The 19,244-nt window shown below is 39.1% G+C and overlaps 1 protein-coding gene across 3 annotated transcripts in view; it reads left to right on the forward strand.

Moving 5' to 3' along the window:
• Positions 1 to 19,244, forward strand: part of NFAT5 (nuclear factor of activated T cells 5) — a 61,111-nt gene that overhangs the window by 17,597 nt on the left and 24,270 nt on the right. Inside the window, exons 1-4 of one of the 3 annotated variants that reach the window (XM_062612998.1) lie at positions 3,905 to 4,030; positions 11,779 to 11,891; positions 16,872 to 16,933; positions 17,395 to 17,953. In XM_062612998.1, coding sequence (XP_062468982.1) covers positions 17,424 to 17,953 — 530 coding nt within the window. In that variant the 5' untranslated portion in view covers positions 3,905 to 4,030; positions 11,779 to 11,891; positions 16,872 to 16,933; positions 17,395 to 17,423. Of the gene's footprint in view, positions 1 to 3,904; positions 4,031 to 11,778; positions 11,892 to 16,871; positions 16,934 to 17,394; positions 17,954 to 19,244 lie in introns of those variants that run through there. The other 2 variants (XM_062612997.1, XM_062612996.1) reach the window with 2 other exon arrangements.

The following is a 19,244-nucleotide window of genomic DNA, read 5'->3' on the forward strand; positions in this document are numbered from 1 at the left end:
GCTGTGTGCAGCAGTTTAAATGAGGTGAACATACCTTCTAGGAGTGCTATATATATACTTTTGTGTATCTTCAGGTTTTGTTGCTGCTCTTGCAGCACTTTGGGAAGAGTGGTGGGGATACTTTTCACCTGAGACAGTATGCTGGCTTCATTCCCATTGATAGCTAGGTGTGCTGGAATGCTTATTATTTGGTTTGGGTGCACTGTTTTTGATGTGCTGCAAAAACCAAGCAAGTCTGGTATAATATTACTTAATTATTTTAATATTTCAATTCTGAACGCTTTGTTTCAAGCAATACACTGGCAAAAACTTATCTTCCTCTGACTGAAATTTGGCATTTTTGGTTATTGACCTAATTGTCCTGCTCAGTATAGCCACATGAAATGCAGCTTTCTGAACTGTCAGTGTAACTGGCAGGAAGATCAAAGTTACAAGCAGCTGATCTCAGATAAGAGGTTATAAGGATAGAATAATCGGATAAAGGGCAGTTGAAGAAATTTGACACTTGCTGTAAATCTGCCTCTCCCCATGTGTCCTTGATTTCAATAGTAGAATTTGCAAAGCCTGGGCTCATCTAGTTAGTTTAGTTATTTTGAGGGAAGGTATGAGATTTGGGAGTTTATTGTAAATAGGGTGTGTACTAACTTATTACATGAATGCAGGTGAAGGTTTATATGTGGAAATGAGTTTCTGTGACTCAGCTGATCATAAGTAGCTTGTTATATTGTTTGTGTGTTGATCTTATTTAAATTTATATACCCTGAAAAGTATATAATATAGATATTTTATATATCCTGAAACACATGTTCCTTTCTTCCAGTATGGTGAAAAAAAAATGTGTTTGGAGGAGATGCTGGATATAAATGGAGCTACTGCTAGAAAAAACAGCCCAGAATCTTCAGGTCAACTAATGTATTTGTCGAGAGGGTTTGAAATGAGCAATAAGTTACAAGACACCTTTTACTGTCAGTGAATGAAATTTCAGTTGCTGCTTCAACACAGTGCTAAAAACATTCCTGCTGAAACCAGGATTTTGTCTACATACTTTTTTTTCTTGTTAATTAAATAGAAATATGTAATGATGCTGAATTTTTCCTTTTGCCTTCAAATGTAATGCTGCATTTACATACATCTTTTATTTTTCTTTTTTTGTGGGTGTTTTCCACGTGAGTAGCCTTAAAATTATAGCAGATAATTTCATACACTTAATGTTCTTGTGTGCGCACTGGTGTAAAACATGGTGATGGAGGTGAGCTGATCAATAGGAGCTTTAGCTATTTAAATACAGTATCCGGTGTGGAGGGAAACTGTATCCTCTGGGAAGAATTAGCTTCCTTGCAACAACTCTAGTCTTTCTGGAATTTGTCAGTTTTTGCTTTAACGCTGTTTATAGTGCAGCATATATAAACACTGGCCTGTGTTTAGGTGAAAACACAAAAGTTTCATTTGAAGTCTGATGTGTGCAAAGCAGGTTTATTGCTTTCTTAAGCTTTCTTAAAGATACCCAAACAATTTCAGATTCTTCAGAGAAGTGTTGAAGCGATAGTTCGTAATAATCCACTGCACTAAAGATGTGTTTTAGACTGTGAAGCTACATCTGTTCTCATGAAAGGTCAGGAGTTTGTGTGGGTTTTTTTTCTTTTTTTTTTTTCTTTTTTTCCTTAAAGTCTGGGTTTGACCTTAAACTTCTGCCATGTGTTCATAGAATCCCAGCCTGGTTTGTGCTGGAAGGGACCTTAAAGCTCATCCAGCTCCTACCCCTGCCATGGGCAGGGACCCCTGCCACTAGAGCAGCTTGCTCCAAGCCCCTGTGTCCAACCTGGCCTTGAGCACTGCCAGGGATGGGGCAGCCACAGCTCCTCTGGGCACCCTGTGCCTGCGCCTCAGCACCCTCACAGGGAAGAGCTTCTGCCTAAGAGCTCATCTCAGTCTCCCCTCTAGCAGGTTAAAGCCATTCCCCTTGGCCTGTCCCTACAGTGAGGTGTGTGAGTTTCTTAGATGGCTTAGCAGGAAGAATTTGTTGCAGGGTGCACCTTGAGCTATGATCATTCTTTGTCAACACAGCTGACTGGGCATAATTTTCCGTATGGGAGGTTGTGACAAATACCTTGGGTGGCATTTACAGTGCAGCAGCTGCTGCAGCACTGAGCATCTGCCTCTGGCTCAGCAAGCCTGGGTTTTACTAACCTGTAGCACCAGTGCCACCCAGAATAAAGGCTGCTGCTAATTTACAAGAGTTTGCTGTCTGGAGCTATTGTATGAACTGCTAGCTGCAGGGGCAATTATAGTTCAAGGTGCAGGGATGTCAAGTAGGGAAGCACCCTCTTTTGTCATAACTGTATTTTTCTTCAGCTCATATTTGTGCTTTTTGTTACTGGGACAAAATCTGAACCTTCCATTCTTTAGTCTCTTGAATTAAGATACTCATCTTGAAGAACACTTGCAGTTCAGAAGAAAAGAGGACCACACACATCTTATGGTTTCCAAATGCCACATTTTATTTGGAGTATTTTTTGACGTATTGAGGCTAGTGGCCAAGCTTACAGGAGCCATTCAGTGTGGACATAAATAAGTGTTTCCTCTGAAACTGCTTGGGCTTTTGTGGTTTATAGAAGCTTTCTCAGAATCCAGCATGTCAAATAATGAACATGTGCAAATATGCAGCACTGGCTGTGCTTCAGGGGATGTAGAATGTGAGTGGTTTGGGAGCGTGAGTCAGGCTGGCTTGTTTTCAGCAAGGTGCAGACACATGTTTCATTCTTCCCTGGGCTTTGTGCATCAGGACTGGCTTCGCAGCTTGTGAAAGAAAACGGACTGAGACTGAAAATCCCCAGTAGCAGTCAGAAAGTATGGTAATGGAATCATAGTACAACTAGGGTTGGAAAGGACCTTAACTTCATCTAGTTCCACACCAGCTGCCATGGGCAGGGACATCTCACACTGGGCCTTGTATCCCAGGGCTCTATCCAACCTGGCCTTGAACACTGCCAGGGGATGGAGCATTTACTGCTTCGTTGGGCAACCCATTCCAGCGTCTCATAAATACAAAATACAAAATAAATACAATTTATTAGCAGGTGTCACTGTAAATTCAAATCTGGTTTAATAGATGGAATCATTAGAGTGGGAACCCTTTCTCGTTATCAGGGATCCTAGTGATAGGACAACAGGTAATGGTTCAAACTTAGACAGGGGAAGTTTAGATTGGATATAAGGAGGAGGTTCTTTACCTTACAGTAAGGTGGTGAGACACTGGAATGGGTTGCCCAGGGAAGCTGTGAATGCTCCATCCCTCCATCCCTGGCGGTGTTCAAGGCCAGGTTGAACAGAGCCTTGAGTGACATGGTTTAGTGTGAGATATCCCTGCCCATGGCAGAGGGGTTGGAACTGAATGATCTTAAGGTCCTTTCCAACCCTAACTATTCTATGATTCTATGAAAAAGAAATGTTACAGATAAATGGAAGTGAAGGATCTTACCTAACAAGAATTGGCACTTAATACATGGGAAGAGCATAGAGTGCTCTGTGGATGATGGTACTAAATTAATCTCTTTCTTTGGAAGTTGCACATCTTGCTCTGAGAATGGGTTTGTCTTTGATTCTCATGTACATGCTGTCAACCCCTTCATTCTAAATGAGGGCTGTTTCTGTGGAAGTTCATGAATTATTTCTTTGTTTGAACAAGATTGTGTCCTTTTGTTTCAGTCTTGAGAATGTGCATCTTAACATTTTTGTGGTTGGTTTGTTTTCTGACATAACTTTATTCCATGATGTTGAGATTTCCAAGTGCTTAATGTGACCTTTTCAAAGGCTGGATTATTGTTCCTATTTTAGGCAAAAATGTTATTTCTTTTCCTGTGCAGAACATGAATAACATTTTGATTAAATCCTTTATGTTCAACAGAATCTGTCTATGACCTTCTCCCAAAGGAGCTGCAGTTACCACCTTCCAGAGAAACATCTGTAGCATCCATGAGCCAAACAAGTGGTGGCGAGGCAGGTTCGCCGCCTCCAGCTGTAGTTGCTGCTGGTAAGTGTTCTCATTTATTCAATTACTTTAAGGTTGGTAACGTTCTGGCCAACATGAACAGTGCTGGCAAAGTTTTAATTGTGAAAAAGAGCATGTCGAGAAGTATCAGAGTTCATTCTAGGAGAACTCAGTATAAATTATGCTGGGTGATCTAAATTATCAGGTATTCTGTTTTAATTTGCTGTATTTCATCTGTGTAGATATTTATTTTCATAAGAAATAAGTTACTTGTGCTGTTATTATCAGCACAGACCTGTTAACTCCTAGAATGCTCTCTGACTTCAGTGGTAGTAAATTCCTGCTTGGAAATAAGGGACAATTCCGACCGACTAAACCAGCGAATTCTAGGTAGGATAAAAAATGGAATGGGAGATTACATTTTGGGTGATGAAGCTTTTGCCAGACTAAAGGAGGAAAAAAGGTTGTGTTTTCCTTTAAGAGGCCTGAGGAAGCTTAGTATTTAAACTCCATTCACACATATTACAAAATTCTCAAATACGTGAGAACAGAGTATATGTCAGGATGGCACTTTCATAAACTGTTAGGTTAGAATTAGCTACTTTTTCTAATTGACAGCATATAAGAATGAGGCATGACCTTTTTAGCTTCATCTTTATCTTGCTCCCAGTCATGTTTCAGACTTTAGTCTAAAGATGCTGTCGCTGATCTTCATTAAACATAAAAAAGTGAGGATTTAAGGACAAAGTTAGGTTAGCGTTAGTGCTGGTTTGCATTTGGAGTTCTTGTCAGTAACTTGTATGTTCTAGTAAATATATGTGCAATGGGGAAAAAATCATTATGCTCAGGACAGATGCATTTTTCTTCATTGGATGAGGAAGTTTTTGCATAATTTGATCCCTGTATTTCTTACAAGGTCATGTTCCACTTTCCTAATTGGCCTTAAATTGTTTCTTGAGAAAAATGTGTATATTTAAGGCGAGGATTCAGATAGCTGCAATATTCTTTTTTCTCTATATCATATGCATTAAATGTTTGTGTGAGAATGTTTCCCAGATTTGCATGGTACAGGAATCGTGTTCAGAAACTGAAGTGATTGTAGACGTGTCAGAGAAACTTTACAGCACTGCTCACCATTCATGTTTTGCTACACCTCTTCTGAGAGAACCTGTGGATTTAACTGTGCACAGTGGAACTTCGGTTATTGAAAGAATTTGATGGGTTTATTTATTATATTGAAAGGATTTGATATTTTTCTATCACTTATTAAAAATAATCTGAGCAATATATTTCTAAAATCAGGATGCTTAATGATCAGTTTGGTTTAAAGACACAGCAGCAGCCAAATCCTGTAGAAGCATGTATTGTAAAAACAAGTAAACAAAAGAGAACAATCCCACAAACCCTGTTACACTCTAAATCCACAGATAGACGTGAACTGCTAATTAATTCTGAATCTAACAGAGAAGACTTAAAAACTTGAATGGAACTAAATGTCTGCTACCTCCAGGTATTTCGTGTCTGCTTACAGCCAGTCCTGTTCCTTTTAAAAAACTAAGAACACATTAGCTGTGTTTGGGTTAAACTGCAGCACAATTTTATTGAATGAAAAAGTTAAATAGTGTTGAGATTATTTTTTTTTTTTTTGTTAACTCACAAAGGAGACCCACTTGTTCAATTAAGAACACATTTCCATGTCAGAGAGTCGTGTAGTTTCAGAGACTTCAGGGTGATACCACTACCCAAAGTGTGTGCTGTGTCAAGAATCTGCTCCAGGTTAGAGTTGACACTGGTGGGTCCACTGTGGGTCAGCACAACTGCTTTTGGTGGCGCAGGATGAGGATTGATCTGGAAAAGAGCAGCCAGAAAAGGTGGAGGTAGCTGGTGTCCATGTCTTTCAGCTTGTGCAGTTTGAATTGTTTGCTGACCCATGGCTTTGGAGACCTTCCAGAGGTGTGATGAAACAGTTAAGTTCCTGGGTGCTGTGTAAGTGAGAAGTATTAAGCACAAGCAACTAGAGCTGTTAAAAGTTGTGTTCAAAGAAAACTAACCAGCCAGACAAGACCCCCCAAACAGAGCCAAGGCAAGTTTTGTTTTCATTGCTTATGTCACTGTGCACTACAGTGAGGACAAAACCAGTGCGCCCTCAGCAAGTTTGCCGATGACACCAAGCTGTGTGGTTCTGTTGATATGCTGGAGGGAAGGAATGCCATCCAGAGGGACCTCGACACGCTTGTGAGGTGGGCTGATGCCAACCTCATGAAGTTTAACCATGCCAAGTGCAAGGTCCTACACCTGGGTCGGAGCAATCCCAGGCACAGCTACAGGTTGGGCAGAGAAGAGATTCAGAGCAGTCCTGCGGAGAAGGACTTGGGGGTGTTGCTCAATGGGAAACTGAACATGAGCTGGCTTCAGTGTGTGCTCGCAGCCCAGAAAGCAACCGTATCCTGGGCTGCATCAAAAGGAGCGTGACCAGCAGGTCGAAGGAGGTGATCCTGCCCCTCTACTCTGCTCTCGTGGGACCTCACCTGGAGTATTGTGTGCAGTTCTGGTGTCCTCAGCATAAGAAGGAAATGTAACTGTTGGAACAAGTCCAGAGGAGGCCATGAGGATGATCAGTTGGGGCTGTTCAGCCTGGAGAAGAGAAGGCTGCGTGGAGACCTCATAGCAGCCTTCCAGTATCTGAAGGAGCCTATAGGGATGCTGGAGAGGGACTCTTCATTAGGGACTGTAGTGATAGGACAAGAGGTAACGGGTTAAAATTTAAACAGGGGAAGTTTAGATTGGATATAAGGAGGAGGCTCTTTCCTGTGAGGGTGGTGAGGCACTGGAATGGGTTGCCCAGGGAGTGTGTGAAGACTTCATCCCTGACGGTGTTCAAGGCCAGGTTGAACAGAGCCTTGGGTGGCATAGTTTAGTGTGAGGTGTCCCTGCCCATGGCAGTGGGGTTGGAACTTGATGATCTTAGGTCCTTTCCAACCCTAACTGTTCTATGATTCTATGAATCCTGTCCTTCTGTAAGAGGGTAACTGTTGACTAGGGTCACTCAGTAGTGAGTTGTGCTGTGGACATGCATAAGGAGAGGCAAGCCCCAGCCCGAAGTAGCTAGGGCTGGTTATCGGGGAGTGGGTGCCAAACCCTGTAGGTGTTGGGGAAGGTTCAGCCAGTGGATTCTATCAGATAGTTTCAGTGTAAGATGTTAGGGGTGTCTTTGTTTTTATGTGTGCTTGTCATAGAATCCTAGAAGGTTGGAAGAGACCTTTAAGATCATCAAGTCCAACCATTATCCCAGGACTGCCAAGACCACTACATACTTTTGTTTTTTTTTTCCCTACTTCTCGATCCCATCCTCGAAAGAAAACACATGGATCTTGGACAAGTGTTTACCAAAACAGGTTCATAGACTGCTCCAAAACTATAGGGACAGAGCAGAAGGCTGAAAAGAGCAGTTCCTGCTCCTCTCTCTGGTGTTGGAAGGTAAGAGAGATAGATAATATGTAAGATATAATATAAACCAAGGGTGGACATGTCCTTCTTCTGGTAAGTCTGAGGCCAGACTTTCTCTTTAAAGCTGGAGACAAAGTGTTAGGAATAGAGAAAGGAATATCAGTGTGTACAAAAGTTGTAGGTTGGGGTACAAGAAGTGGACCCTATTGGATTGTTTTATAGTCATAGTCCCCCCTCCTAAAAGTTCCTGCTGTGTAGTGGGCAGCTAGGATTCCTCCTATAAGTCATCTTGAACTCAGCACTTCTGAACTGATGGTGGTACCTACAGCACATGGATACCTTGGAGCAGGAGCATTCTTCAGTGTTCTCAGCTGACTTTAAGAATCCCAGGAGCGCTTTTGAGGTTAGCTGTGTGTTCTGCACCCAAATCTCTGTTTTATCAATAAACTGAATGCGAGTGTTTTGGCTCCATTCTTGCCTTAACTGTACCATATTTCTAGATAAGAGGGTGTATTGCATTTTCCTATTTTCTTTAGTTTCAGGATTGCTACAGTCTCTGAATAGTTGCTACCATATTTTCAATCCCCGGCACCCTGCCTTGTGTAATAATGAGAAGTTTGGCTGGCCTGGGCTCTGATTTCTTAACAGGAAAATAAGAGGAAAATCAGCCTGGGCTTTGTGCATGTCTATATACTTGTACAGGAAAACAGACTTTACATGTCTGTTTTAAAAGACCAAAATAGACTATTAATTTGCTGATGTCAGGTCCTAATAGCAGACTTGTAGGCACATTTCTGAGGATCTGACACTGTACAGATGAGAGGATGAGGAGGAAAGATGACTTTGGCAACTTAGTGTTCCGGAATTGGAATCTTTGGTTTGTGTAAGTCTTTCTTTTTCTTTTATTTTCTTCTTTTTTTTTGTGTCAGCTCATGCTCTAACCCATCACTTTATTTGGGAAATGACAGTTCAGTCTCCATAGCATTGCAGGTGATTTCATTTACTCTTGTTTTTCAAAGGATGGGGTGATTTGAAATGCTGCTAGCAACACTGTAGGTAGAAATCAGTTGCAGATACGATTACTCTTAATAAGGAGAGGATTATGTTACAGGGAATGAACTGAAGTGGTGAGAGGTTTTTATTACTCTCATAGTTAACACAGTTTGTTCTCTTTCCCAAAACACAAGAGTAAGGTAGTATCTGGCTGAAATTCAACTTACTTGTGGCTTTTTTGTTGGTCACTGTGCTGTGGGGTTTTGTTCTACATAAATCACATTATAGGTGAGAAATAGATATTGCTGCAGTTAACTTCTCTTTTTTTTTGGAGGAGCAGGATGGGCTGTTTTTAGCAGCAATGACCTTGCATGGGCAGACTTCTAGTTCTTCCATTTGGAAATTTGTTTTGTGATTTACAGAACAGTTTTAAGAGTATTATGTTGCTGATTGGATTTTAATTGTTAATAAATGTATATCTCATATTAATTAATCCAGAGAAAAGGTATTACCCACTCTCTGAATATCGAACAGGCAAGTGTCATTTAAAAGAACTCTAGGATTTTGAGTTGCGATGTTCACAAACTGAGCTGCTCTCTCAAGCTTCTAATTCTGTTATAGTTCTGAAAGGCAGAAGGGAAGTGAAGGATCTTGTTTTACTGCTAGAAACTGTTATCGGAATCACAAGTGTCTTTGTTCAGGGGACAGGAAAAGGAGGATTTTGCCTGGTGAGGTACCATAAGCACATTAAATATGAATCATCATCTAGACTCTTGAAATGCATGAGGGTGTCATGCTGAGAAATGTCATTGTAAGCTGTGCTTGGAGATTTCTACACAATATTTTTAAGCTCCTGTTGCAAGGGGGGATGCTTGATTCTTTCCTGTTGGTTCTTAACGGTTAAGCAGTTTTTTCTTGTTGATCAAGACACATTGAACAAGTGCTTCAAATGCTCAAAATTCACACTGCTGATTTAAGCCTTTTATCAAAGGTGTCTATTTCGTTGGTAGATCAACACCTTATTCTTGTCCTTTGGGAATGATTCAGGAATATTTTTGACCATGTAATTTAAACAAGTCTTGCATTTTCACCTTTTATCTCCAGTAACAGGAATGCTCAAACCTTCTGAAACCCCAGTGAAGAAAACTGTTGCAGAAACTTTCTTCTCTGCTTACCATCCATTCTTCCTGTGGCAGATCTCGGGATGAGCTGCTTCAGTTTGCTGTTGATGCTTTAAGCTGCTCTCCATTTGCCACTGAGGCAAATATATTTATTTTTTCATATTCTTTGCACTGCTCCCTAGTACAGTATTTCTTGCTTTGCTTCCATCCTGACAGTTCCCAGTTCTTAAATTGAATTTTCCAGAGCTGTAGCAAAAAGGGAACAGATTTTATGCTATTATAATGTATTTACTGATCTCTCTTTGCATTTTTCGTATTTGGATACAAATAACCTCTGATGTATTGATTTTTTTTATTTTTTTTTTTTTCTGGCTCTCAAACATCTATGATTATGTCCTGGGAACACATTTGGTAAAAAGTTAAGCTCTACGTTTTTGTGATCGTGTCAGTTTTGTGCTCCTTTTTAATTAAAGGGACAACTACTTGTCCCAAGCAGGCATAATTGGCTTTTTTGATTAGAGTTGTTATTTAAGTACTTGCCATAAGCATTTTTTGTCATTTTAATCATGAAAATAAGGCTTTGCCTCTCAATTGCTACTGTAGAGAAATGGATAAAAATACTTGCATCCTCTGTGGGGTAGAGGCTGGGTGCTGAGGGGTGTGGGAGATGTTTTCCACTGCCAGGACAAGGCTTTTTCATCATTCTCAAGCCAAAGTTTCTAATAAAGCCTCAGAATGGAGATGTGGATGGTTTGTTTTGTGTGTACAGGTTTGTTTTTTTTTTTTTTTTTCTGAATAGCTAGTAGAGCTTCTTTATTTTTATTGAAAATATTTTGTCAATTTATCATCCTTCCTGGTGTCGTTAGTCAGTTTTTCCTGTTGATACAGAAATAATTACTAGAGATTTCAAAGGGGATGTCAGTGCTGCTACTAATTCTATTATCCGAGGGTTATAAGTACATATTATAAACAAATTACAAGAAAAAAGCATTATTCTTTGTAGTTGGTCTATAAAAACTTCCATTTCTTTGTAGGCTTTTCCCTTCCTCTTCCCACCGCCCTCCCAGTTGGAAACGCCTTCCTGTAATTTCCTAGGAGGATGTCTTCCAGGGATTTCTGTCTGCAGCTTGCTTGCTTCAGTCATGTGTCAAATGCTTTTTTCTTACAGAATTAATTTAAACCAGATCCTAAAGTTCTTTAAAAAGGCATCTTCCTGGTGCTGTATGTTTGTACAGTGCCTGGCTGCTCTGTCTCGCTAGTGCTAACATAGATGTGAACAATTTTAATGATTTTATGTGCCTTCAGTGCATATGTTCTCCTCTGCGTGGAGCAGAGCTCCCTTATAATTACCTCTTAAAGGTTATGTAGATGTACTCTACATCATCTCTTTTTTCCTAAATTAAGCTTATTTCAGGTCTTCCTGAATGTCATACAGTCAATAAACCCAGCTTTCCAGAACTGCTCAAACGCAAGTTGTTTTATCCTTCTGAGAAACGTTTTGTTAATAGCTAATTCTTGCAGTAAGTGGCTCCTATTCTTGCATCAAAAGGCTTGAGAATTACTTTGCAATAAGAGAATTGCCTGTTCCTTAATGAGTAATGAGAACCAAAGCCAGTGACAGGCAAAAAGGGAACAGCCTTATTGTACTGTTGTGGGGGCACCTCCTTGCATCAAAGGCTTTGTGAAGGCCAAGAGGCGTCCTTAATTTTTTAGGGAAAACCCAAGAACAAAAGAGTCTGTTTCTTCAGTTGGGGTGTTCTTTGTCAGATCCATCAATCTTGACACAGCCATACAGTCCCTCATTTAGGGTGGCAGGAGCTGAGGAGATGACAGGTAGAGCTTCAAGAGAGCAGCTGAGGGTCCTAGAGTTCTGACTTGCTTGGATGCAGCTGGTTATTGCTCTGAGTGGGGAATGATGTAAGATACATGGAATTGGTGTGTGTGAGCCACTAACAAAAGCTCTATTTAAATACCTAGAGTGTTAATTTAAGAATGGATGTAATTTATAACAAAACCAGATTGACTGATGTATTTACCCAAAGTATAATACACTGCTTGGTTCAGCATGTGAATGTAAGGGGAATTTACACTGTTGGGCTTAATGTACATTAAATTAACCTACCTATCTTGAATCTAAGTGTTTTTAATAACTGGTGAATTGGATTGCTTTATTTTATTTGCTGGGATGCTAGTTTTTTTCTCTATTAATACACTTAACTTGCATTCTAGCTTCGCCATTCAGAGACAGGCATCGAGTGGTGGGTTGTGTGACAGTGTCTGTCAATAGTGAAGACAAATAGTGCCAGAGACATTTAACCCATCCAATCTCACCCAGGGTATAGGTCGGTCTTGTTTTCAGACTTCTTCATAAGTCTCTTTTCTTTCTTCCTTTTTTTTTTTTTCTTTTTTTTAAAATCTTTTTTTTTTTATTTATTTCTAAATAGTGAATTGATACTGATTTGAAACTTAACATTTTGGAAAAGTTTTTGACATTACATCAGTAATATGAGAAGAAGAAAAGTAGAAACCCAAGTTTGGCATGTGAGGTGTTGAAAGCAGGTTTGCAGCCACTTTGTAAGTTCTGATGTTTACCTTTCAAACCTTTGGCAACACAAGGGCTGATGGTAGAAATTTTGCACATAGTACCCTGTGGTTTTGTTCTGAAATTGTCATTCTGTGTTCAGATCAACATGGGAAAGTCTTATTCAAGAACATGACATAAATTAACAAATGTAATAAATGTGTATACTTAATATATTAAGCCTGTACATCACCTAAACCTCACCCTGTGACTTTCCTTTTTTGACACTTAATTGTTTTCCCAACACAGTATAGGGATCACGTGGGATGCAGGTTAGGCTCTGAGGAAGAGTTCTTTAATGGCTTTTTGCTAGTCCTGGCTGTTCATGCACAGGTGGCTGAAAAGCCCATGAATCCCAAAATATCTCCACTTATTTATGTTCACAATCTTAAGCTTTCCAGGCTGGGAAATGACTTGCTTTGCACTCCAGCTGCAGTTAAGAAACAAAAGTCATCAGGACGCTATTTGTTTCGTTTGGAGGACTTGGTAATCCTTGTTGTATTAAAGGATCTCTTTGGAAAGAGCAAACAAGGATTTCAGGATTGGCTCCATGTAAGTGTTATCTAAATGGAAGATTCCCTCAATGCCAGGTAGTCATTTTTTTGCTTTCTCCTGCCTTTCAGATGTTTTTTTAGAGGCTGAATGCCTTGTTTTGACTTCACAAGTTAATACGATATAGAAATATGTGTCATTGCCTTAATTGCTAACTCAGGGGATAATAAGTTTTCTTTGTACAATGCTTTATGTTACTGAAAAGAAAAAGACTGCACTGATTTGCTCAATGGGATGCTCTTTTCTCTGTGTTCCCTTAGTTTTTGATATTGTATTAGCCTGTGATTTTTAGCAGCATGTATTTGTGCTACACGCATGTTGTAGCCCTTCTTCCACTGCCTGCTTTTTGGCTGCTTTTTGTTTTCAGAAGGATCCTCAATTACTCGGTCTGTTGGTTGTGAATGTAATTCTGTTCACTGCCTGAAAATGAGGGAAATGGTTGGGAGCAATAGGCACCTCTTTTGATTTCCTGAGAGGCAACGGTACAATGACTGGTAACACGAACAACTGGAATTTCTTTGAACTTTAGTCTTCCTTGGAGTTGTGCAGAGTAATTGGTTATCTTTATTTGCATTCTGAACTCCAGCACTAAGCACTTAGTTTGTTATTTCTTGGTTATTTCCTCTCTTTGATTTACACGTTACAGAATTGCTTATTATTGATGTGTAAATTATGAAGTCCAAAACAGACCGAGAACATCCTTATGCTGAACTGTTTGTTACCATTCTGCCTCTCCTGGAGATAAAAGGCTTGTAGGACAGACAACAAATTCTGAATTATTTATTTTACCTACCTTAAAAGTTACAGTGATGGCAATGAATAGATTCAGGGGGTTTAGTTTCAACAGTGATCAGACTTGCTCTAACTTGGAAGTAGTCTTCTCTCTCGATTTTTTTTTTTTTTTTTTTTTTTTTTTTTTTTTTTTTTTAAATTAAAAAGAAAAAAAAAGGAAAAAAACAACCTTGTGATGCTGGTGCACGTTTCATTTCTAATAGTGTGGCTGCAGTCTTGCCATAACATGCACTTGGCTTCTATTCAGTGCTAAAAAGCCATTTTTATTTTGAGGTTCTGTTGAAATATATCCAGTCTTATATTTCAAAATGTACATACTCACTTAACCTATATATTTGTCATTGCAAGCTCTGTTAAACTGCAATTCAAAGAGCCACCTGTAACAATTCCAGTTATTATGTGTCTAAAGAAAATAACATCAAATAAAAGAAATGCTGAAACTGGGGAAGGGGTGTGTGTTTCCATTCCAACCTGACAGACCAGTGACCAGGTACACCCTGCATTGAATGGCCACTATGTATTTGGGTGGTGTCTGCGCTTCATTCTCAAAACCAGGAAATGCAAAATGCTCTCCCCTTTTAAAACAATACCAGTCCAGTCTGAATTACTGAAAACTTCATAATATTTTTTAATTTTTTTTTTAACCCCTTCCTTATGCAGCATATTCAACCAACAGATCTCTTTTGGGTGTCACATACCTGTGTGTCAGTGTGTTGTCACTGGCTTTAGAATAAACTGATAAAACCAAATGGGAGCCATGAAATATCCAGTGGTTTATTCTTTACAGTAACTTCATTAATTCTTTTTGACCCCATTTACTTACTAGTTGTTAAAAAAAAAAAGTTCGAAAGAGGATGTGTTGGCTAAAGGCCTGCAGACTCCATGAGAAAACATATTTTACTGTGTTTCTCAGTATTTGCAGCTTAAAATGTTGCTAAAGCAGTTAATAATTTATCTCCCAAAATAGATTTTAGAACACTCAAATACACAGGTTTAATATATCTAGTGTATTTCATTGGCTATATTCCTTTCTTACATTTTTTAATTACTATAATAGAGAAGACACTGGCCTGGACATGCTTTAAAACACTTGCATGTTTATGGATGGTAATGACATTCGTCTGAGAATATGTAAGGCTAAAGAGAGGTTTTCTTGCCATTACTGTTTAGCTTGATGTTGTTTTGATACTCTAATCTTTCTGTTACACAGCAGTGTCTCTGGTAGATGGAGGAGAGTATAACCAATTTATAATGGACAGTATTTCTTTCCTTTGTAAAGGTACAGAGGAAGAACATACACCAAAGACTCATACACATACATGCTTTTTAACTTCTAGGCAAAAAAAAAAATGGAGGAAACAGTGATTTATTTATTTTTTCCTAGAAAAGTGAGGGGAAAAATACAATTATTGAATTTCTGGGCAGGATATGCATTGAACCATTTGATAGCAGGGTATGGTCAGTGTTTGACATACTTGTTCCAGTGCAGACCATGTCCCTTTTAAGTTTTTCTTTCAGGTCTTTTAAAAGACCTTTCTAAAACATTCTCAATATTTGCTGCAAAAAGAGAAGTTTTTGATAATCTTGGAGGAGGAGTCTTCCAGTTCAAGAGCCCTGCTGCCTGGGTCAATGTACATAATTACTGATTTGTTCAAGTCTTTGTCATGCACAGGCAAACACAAGAGGTGCATACACTGTGTTGTACTGTGCATGATACTCAGTTTCTTCCATTAAAAGAAGAATTAATTTGAAGGAAAATATTGCTATTCAGTAATCCAGTTCTGCAGCATTACTGCCATGTGCCATGTGTTACCATTTGCCAACACTTGCATGCAGCATATATGCTGTATGTATGCTGCTTATTTCCGCAGTGTGGTTTCTTTCTGTTTGAGTGTATAAATGATGAATGGAAACTAATTCTATTTAACAAACCAAAGTAAACATCCCAAATAGCAAAGGTCTTTCTCAACTCAAAGTGGCTGCAAATCAGCTCCTAAATATTGTCCCTGAAATTAATATCTAGATTTAATAGTTCTTGCGAATTCTGTGTTTTTGAAAAACAGCATTGCATTAATGCATGATATAGAAAGGATAAATTCACCTTTAAATTGGAATGCAGTTCAAAGTGACTGAATTCTCCCTATTTCAGCCACTATATTTGCCAAAGAACAAACTGGAAAATGGAACTGGTATCATTCATCTGCTCCTGCTTCACTGGGAGGTTTGGGGAATGGACTTCCTATGAAGATAAGAGCAGAATAGTTTATGGATAACCTGTAATGACCACTGAATTTGACAGTCTGAAGTAGCATAGGTTTACTTTTAAATTCACTTAGCATGGAAAAGTTGTAAGAAATGGTACTGTTTTAAAAAATCTGTATCATCACTCATTGATCCTCCTGGTAATCACAAGTAGGCTGATTTATAGAAAGGCTTGCTGCATTTTATTGTTAACTAAATACATACGTCATGGCTGAACATGCTTTATTCTGTTACTTTTAAATTGCTTAAACTGGATAAGATAGTTAAACTATCTGAATCTTTTAGTCTTGAGAGGTTAATATAATATTTTGGATTAAAAAAAAAATCCTCAACAAGAAGGAAGCCATCATGTTCCTCTTGATAATAGGTATTACCTCTATGACACCAGTAATTACGTGAACAAACATACTGGATAAGTACGTAGATATATTATATACAATTTGTTTGCAAAATTAGATTATTTCTGTGGTTCTGGTTTATTGGTGCAAGATGTGGTCAGCAGGGCAGAAATACAATAAATAGCAGCTCCCTCTCAGGAAGCTTATATCTGGCTATAAAATTCAGTTTTCTGTTTCTTTAAATCAGCTGTGTGTCACTGAGGAATCAAGACTTAATGTTTGTTCATACTGCTTCCTCTGAAGTATTTCAGCTTAGGCTTTCACCTGATCTGTCCATTAAAATTCTTCAGTGGAAATGATTATGTTGGTGTCCAGAAATATTCAGAAGTTTGTTTTAATCATTTAGTTGTTCTCCCATGTTTCTAAACCAGATTGATCTGTGCGACCTCTGGAGGAGTCACAATCATGTTCTTTAAAATACCTTACTTCCTATGAACTTCTTGGAGGTCTGTCCCAAGCTGTCTCTGTCTGCATAAGGGACTTGGCTGATAAAGTCTGAGAGAAATCTCTCAGTGTCTGAAAGAGTCAAATTACAGAAATTTCACATTGTCTTGTATCACCATGTCACCAATACAGATACTTCATCCCTGTTTTGAATGTTCGAAAGAGCTGTCATAGTGACTGATACCAGTTCCATTTTGCCTCCCAACTCAGTTGATTTTATATTTTATTTCTCATTTATGATGGAATAATCAGCAGCTCTTTTTCTCATTTATTTTCTCATATTTTTATTCCAGGATTTGCCTCTGAAGCAGGGAGTGTCTGCATTAAAAATGACCTGTAGTTCTCTGCTTCATAGGTTAGAAACTTATTTTAATACTTTGTGGCTAAGCACAGTCCCGTCTCTTTCAAAAATAAAAAATTCCAACAATAAATGGTTTAATTGGCATTGAATGTGGATTATAAGCATTTCGCATTGGGGCTTCCATTATTTTTAGATGAAATGGCTTCTACACAAATAATTACTCCAGCTGAGGCAATGAAAGCTGTGTTTGCTTAGAGCCATTTTTATGAATTAACATTACACTTTAAAAGCGTTGATTCCAGTGGATCATACTAAGTCTCATTTGGACATTTCCAAAGTAATGTATTGGTTAGGCTGTATTGCTTTAAGCATTTACATTCTAAAATTTACCAAATTCCAAATATTTGTTGGGGGAAAGAAATCTGTTCATAAATCACTTTGTGTCAATGGGACTGCTATAGCCAGCACACACAGAACCATGTATCTTGTATTTACTTCTGAATTATACACCGCAGATGCTTCTTCAGCTCCTTCCTCTTCCTCCATGGGCGGTGCTTGCAGCTCCTTTACCACCTCTTCCAGTCCTACCATTTACTCTACCTCAGTCACCGACAGCAAGGCTATGCAAGTGGAGAGCTGCTCCTCAGCCGTGGGGGTAAGTACCAGAGGGGTAAGTGAAAAGCAGTTAACCAGTAACGCAGTCCAGCAGCAGCAGTCAACGCCGAAGAGACACACAGTCCTGTACATCTCGCCACCACCTGAGGACTTGCTGGACAACAGTTGGATGTCCTGCCAGGATGAGGGGTGTGGATTGGAGTCAGAACAGAGCTGCAGTATGTGGATGGAGGATTCACCCTCCAACTTCAGTAACATGAGTACCAGTTCCTACAATGATAACACTGAGGTGCCACGTAAATCACGCAAACGAAATCCAAAGCAGAGGCCAGGGATCAAACGTCGAGATTGTGAAGAGTCCAACATGGATATATTTGATGCCGACAGCGCCAAAGCGCCTCACTATGTCCTTTCTCAGCTCAGCACGGACAGCAAAGGCAACTCAAAAGCAGGAAATGGGTTGGTATCTGTTTGTTTTTTTTTTTTTTTTTTAAATAAAGTTTTATCACCATATGTAAAACCAAACTAATAAAACTCTCCCCATGCCCAGTCAAGTGTTCTACTTAGGTTCTCACATAAATCCTTTCTCTTCTCTGCTGTTCCCTTTTGCGTCCTAGCCTTTTGATAAGGTTTGATTAGACTTGGTAGTCCTTATTTAGAAGATAAAGCTGAACTTCCCTACAACAATTGACGCAGCACCGATGAGCTCATCTGTATTGTTATTTAAGTGAAATTCTTCAAAGATTGCACAATTCCATTTATAGAATGGCACTGAAAATGCATTTGAAAAGAAAAGCAGAAGCGGACTGGACGCACCCTAAATCTTAGTGGGTTTTGTAGGATTTTATGTGAGGATTTCAGTCTGTACACTTTACCTGCTTCTGTTTGTCTCTCTATTTACCAAATAGAGAGAGTTATGAGAGAAGAAGCAAATGGCTTGTTAGGATTTCTCATCATTGGACTTAACACATGCTTTACTTTTTTATAAAATGTTAATAAGGTGAACCAGATTTTGTTTCTTCTTGTGAATTCACTTCTGTATTTTGTTTTTTTCAGAAATAAATCTCTAATCCTGTTTCTCTCTGTGCTTCTGGGTTCTGTGCATGCGTGTGTCTGTACGTAGGCACGCTGGGTGGTGGTCTCTCATCTCTCCCACTTTCACACTCTTCACTAAATGCATTTCAGTAGTTGCTTAAAGAGGAAAAACTCCATCAGTTTACAGTAGTGTGTTGATACATTTTTATTTTTTAACTTGTGGCTTCTTTAGTACTTTTAAGATGATTGAGTGGATAGATTTGGCTTTTTTTGTTTTGTTTTTTTCTTTGTGGGGGGAGTGTATTTTGTTTGTTCTATATACGTGCTTGCAGTACATTCTAATGTTCATCACAGTAATGGTGAATATGAAAATCTGACAGATGGGAAGGATTATGAACTTCTCATATTCCAAAGGGAAAGAGCCTGGAGTCTGTATTCCCAGGGTCATTGCAGTTCCATACTTAAAATTTCACTGTGAGAAAGTGATTCTGAGAAACTCTCCAGAGTACTGCTGCTCCCTGCCTGCTGGGTATCACATCAGGGCCCATGGAGCTACCTGGTACCAGGAACGTTGGCTCTGCCATTGACCTGTGTGTCTCCTGGTGTCTCTGTATAGCAGACACTAAGCTTGGCTGCAGTTGTCCAGCATCTCGTTTTCACCACCTGAAATCAGTGTTAACAAAGTAAAACCTTAGTACATGGTAGACCCAAAGAA

Source organism: Pezoporus occidentalis, unplaced genomic scaffold (assembly GCF_034315485.1).
Source record: "Pezoporus occidentalis ecotype Australia unplaced genomic scaffold, CSIRO_AGI_Poc_V1 ctg163, whole genome shotgun sequence".
Taxonomy (NCBI): Eukaryota; Metazoa; Chordata; class Aves; order Psittaciformes; family Psittacidae; genus Pezoporus; species Pezoporus occidentalis.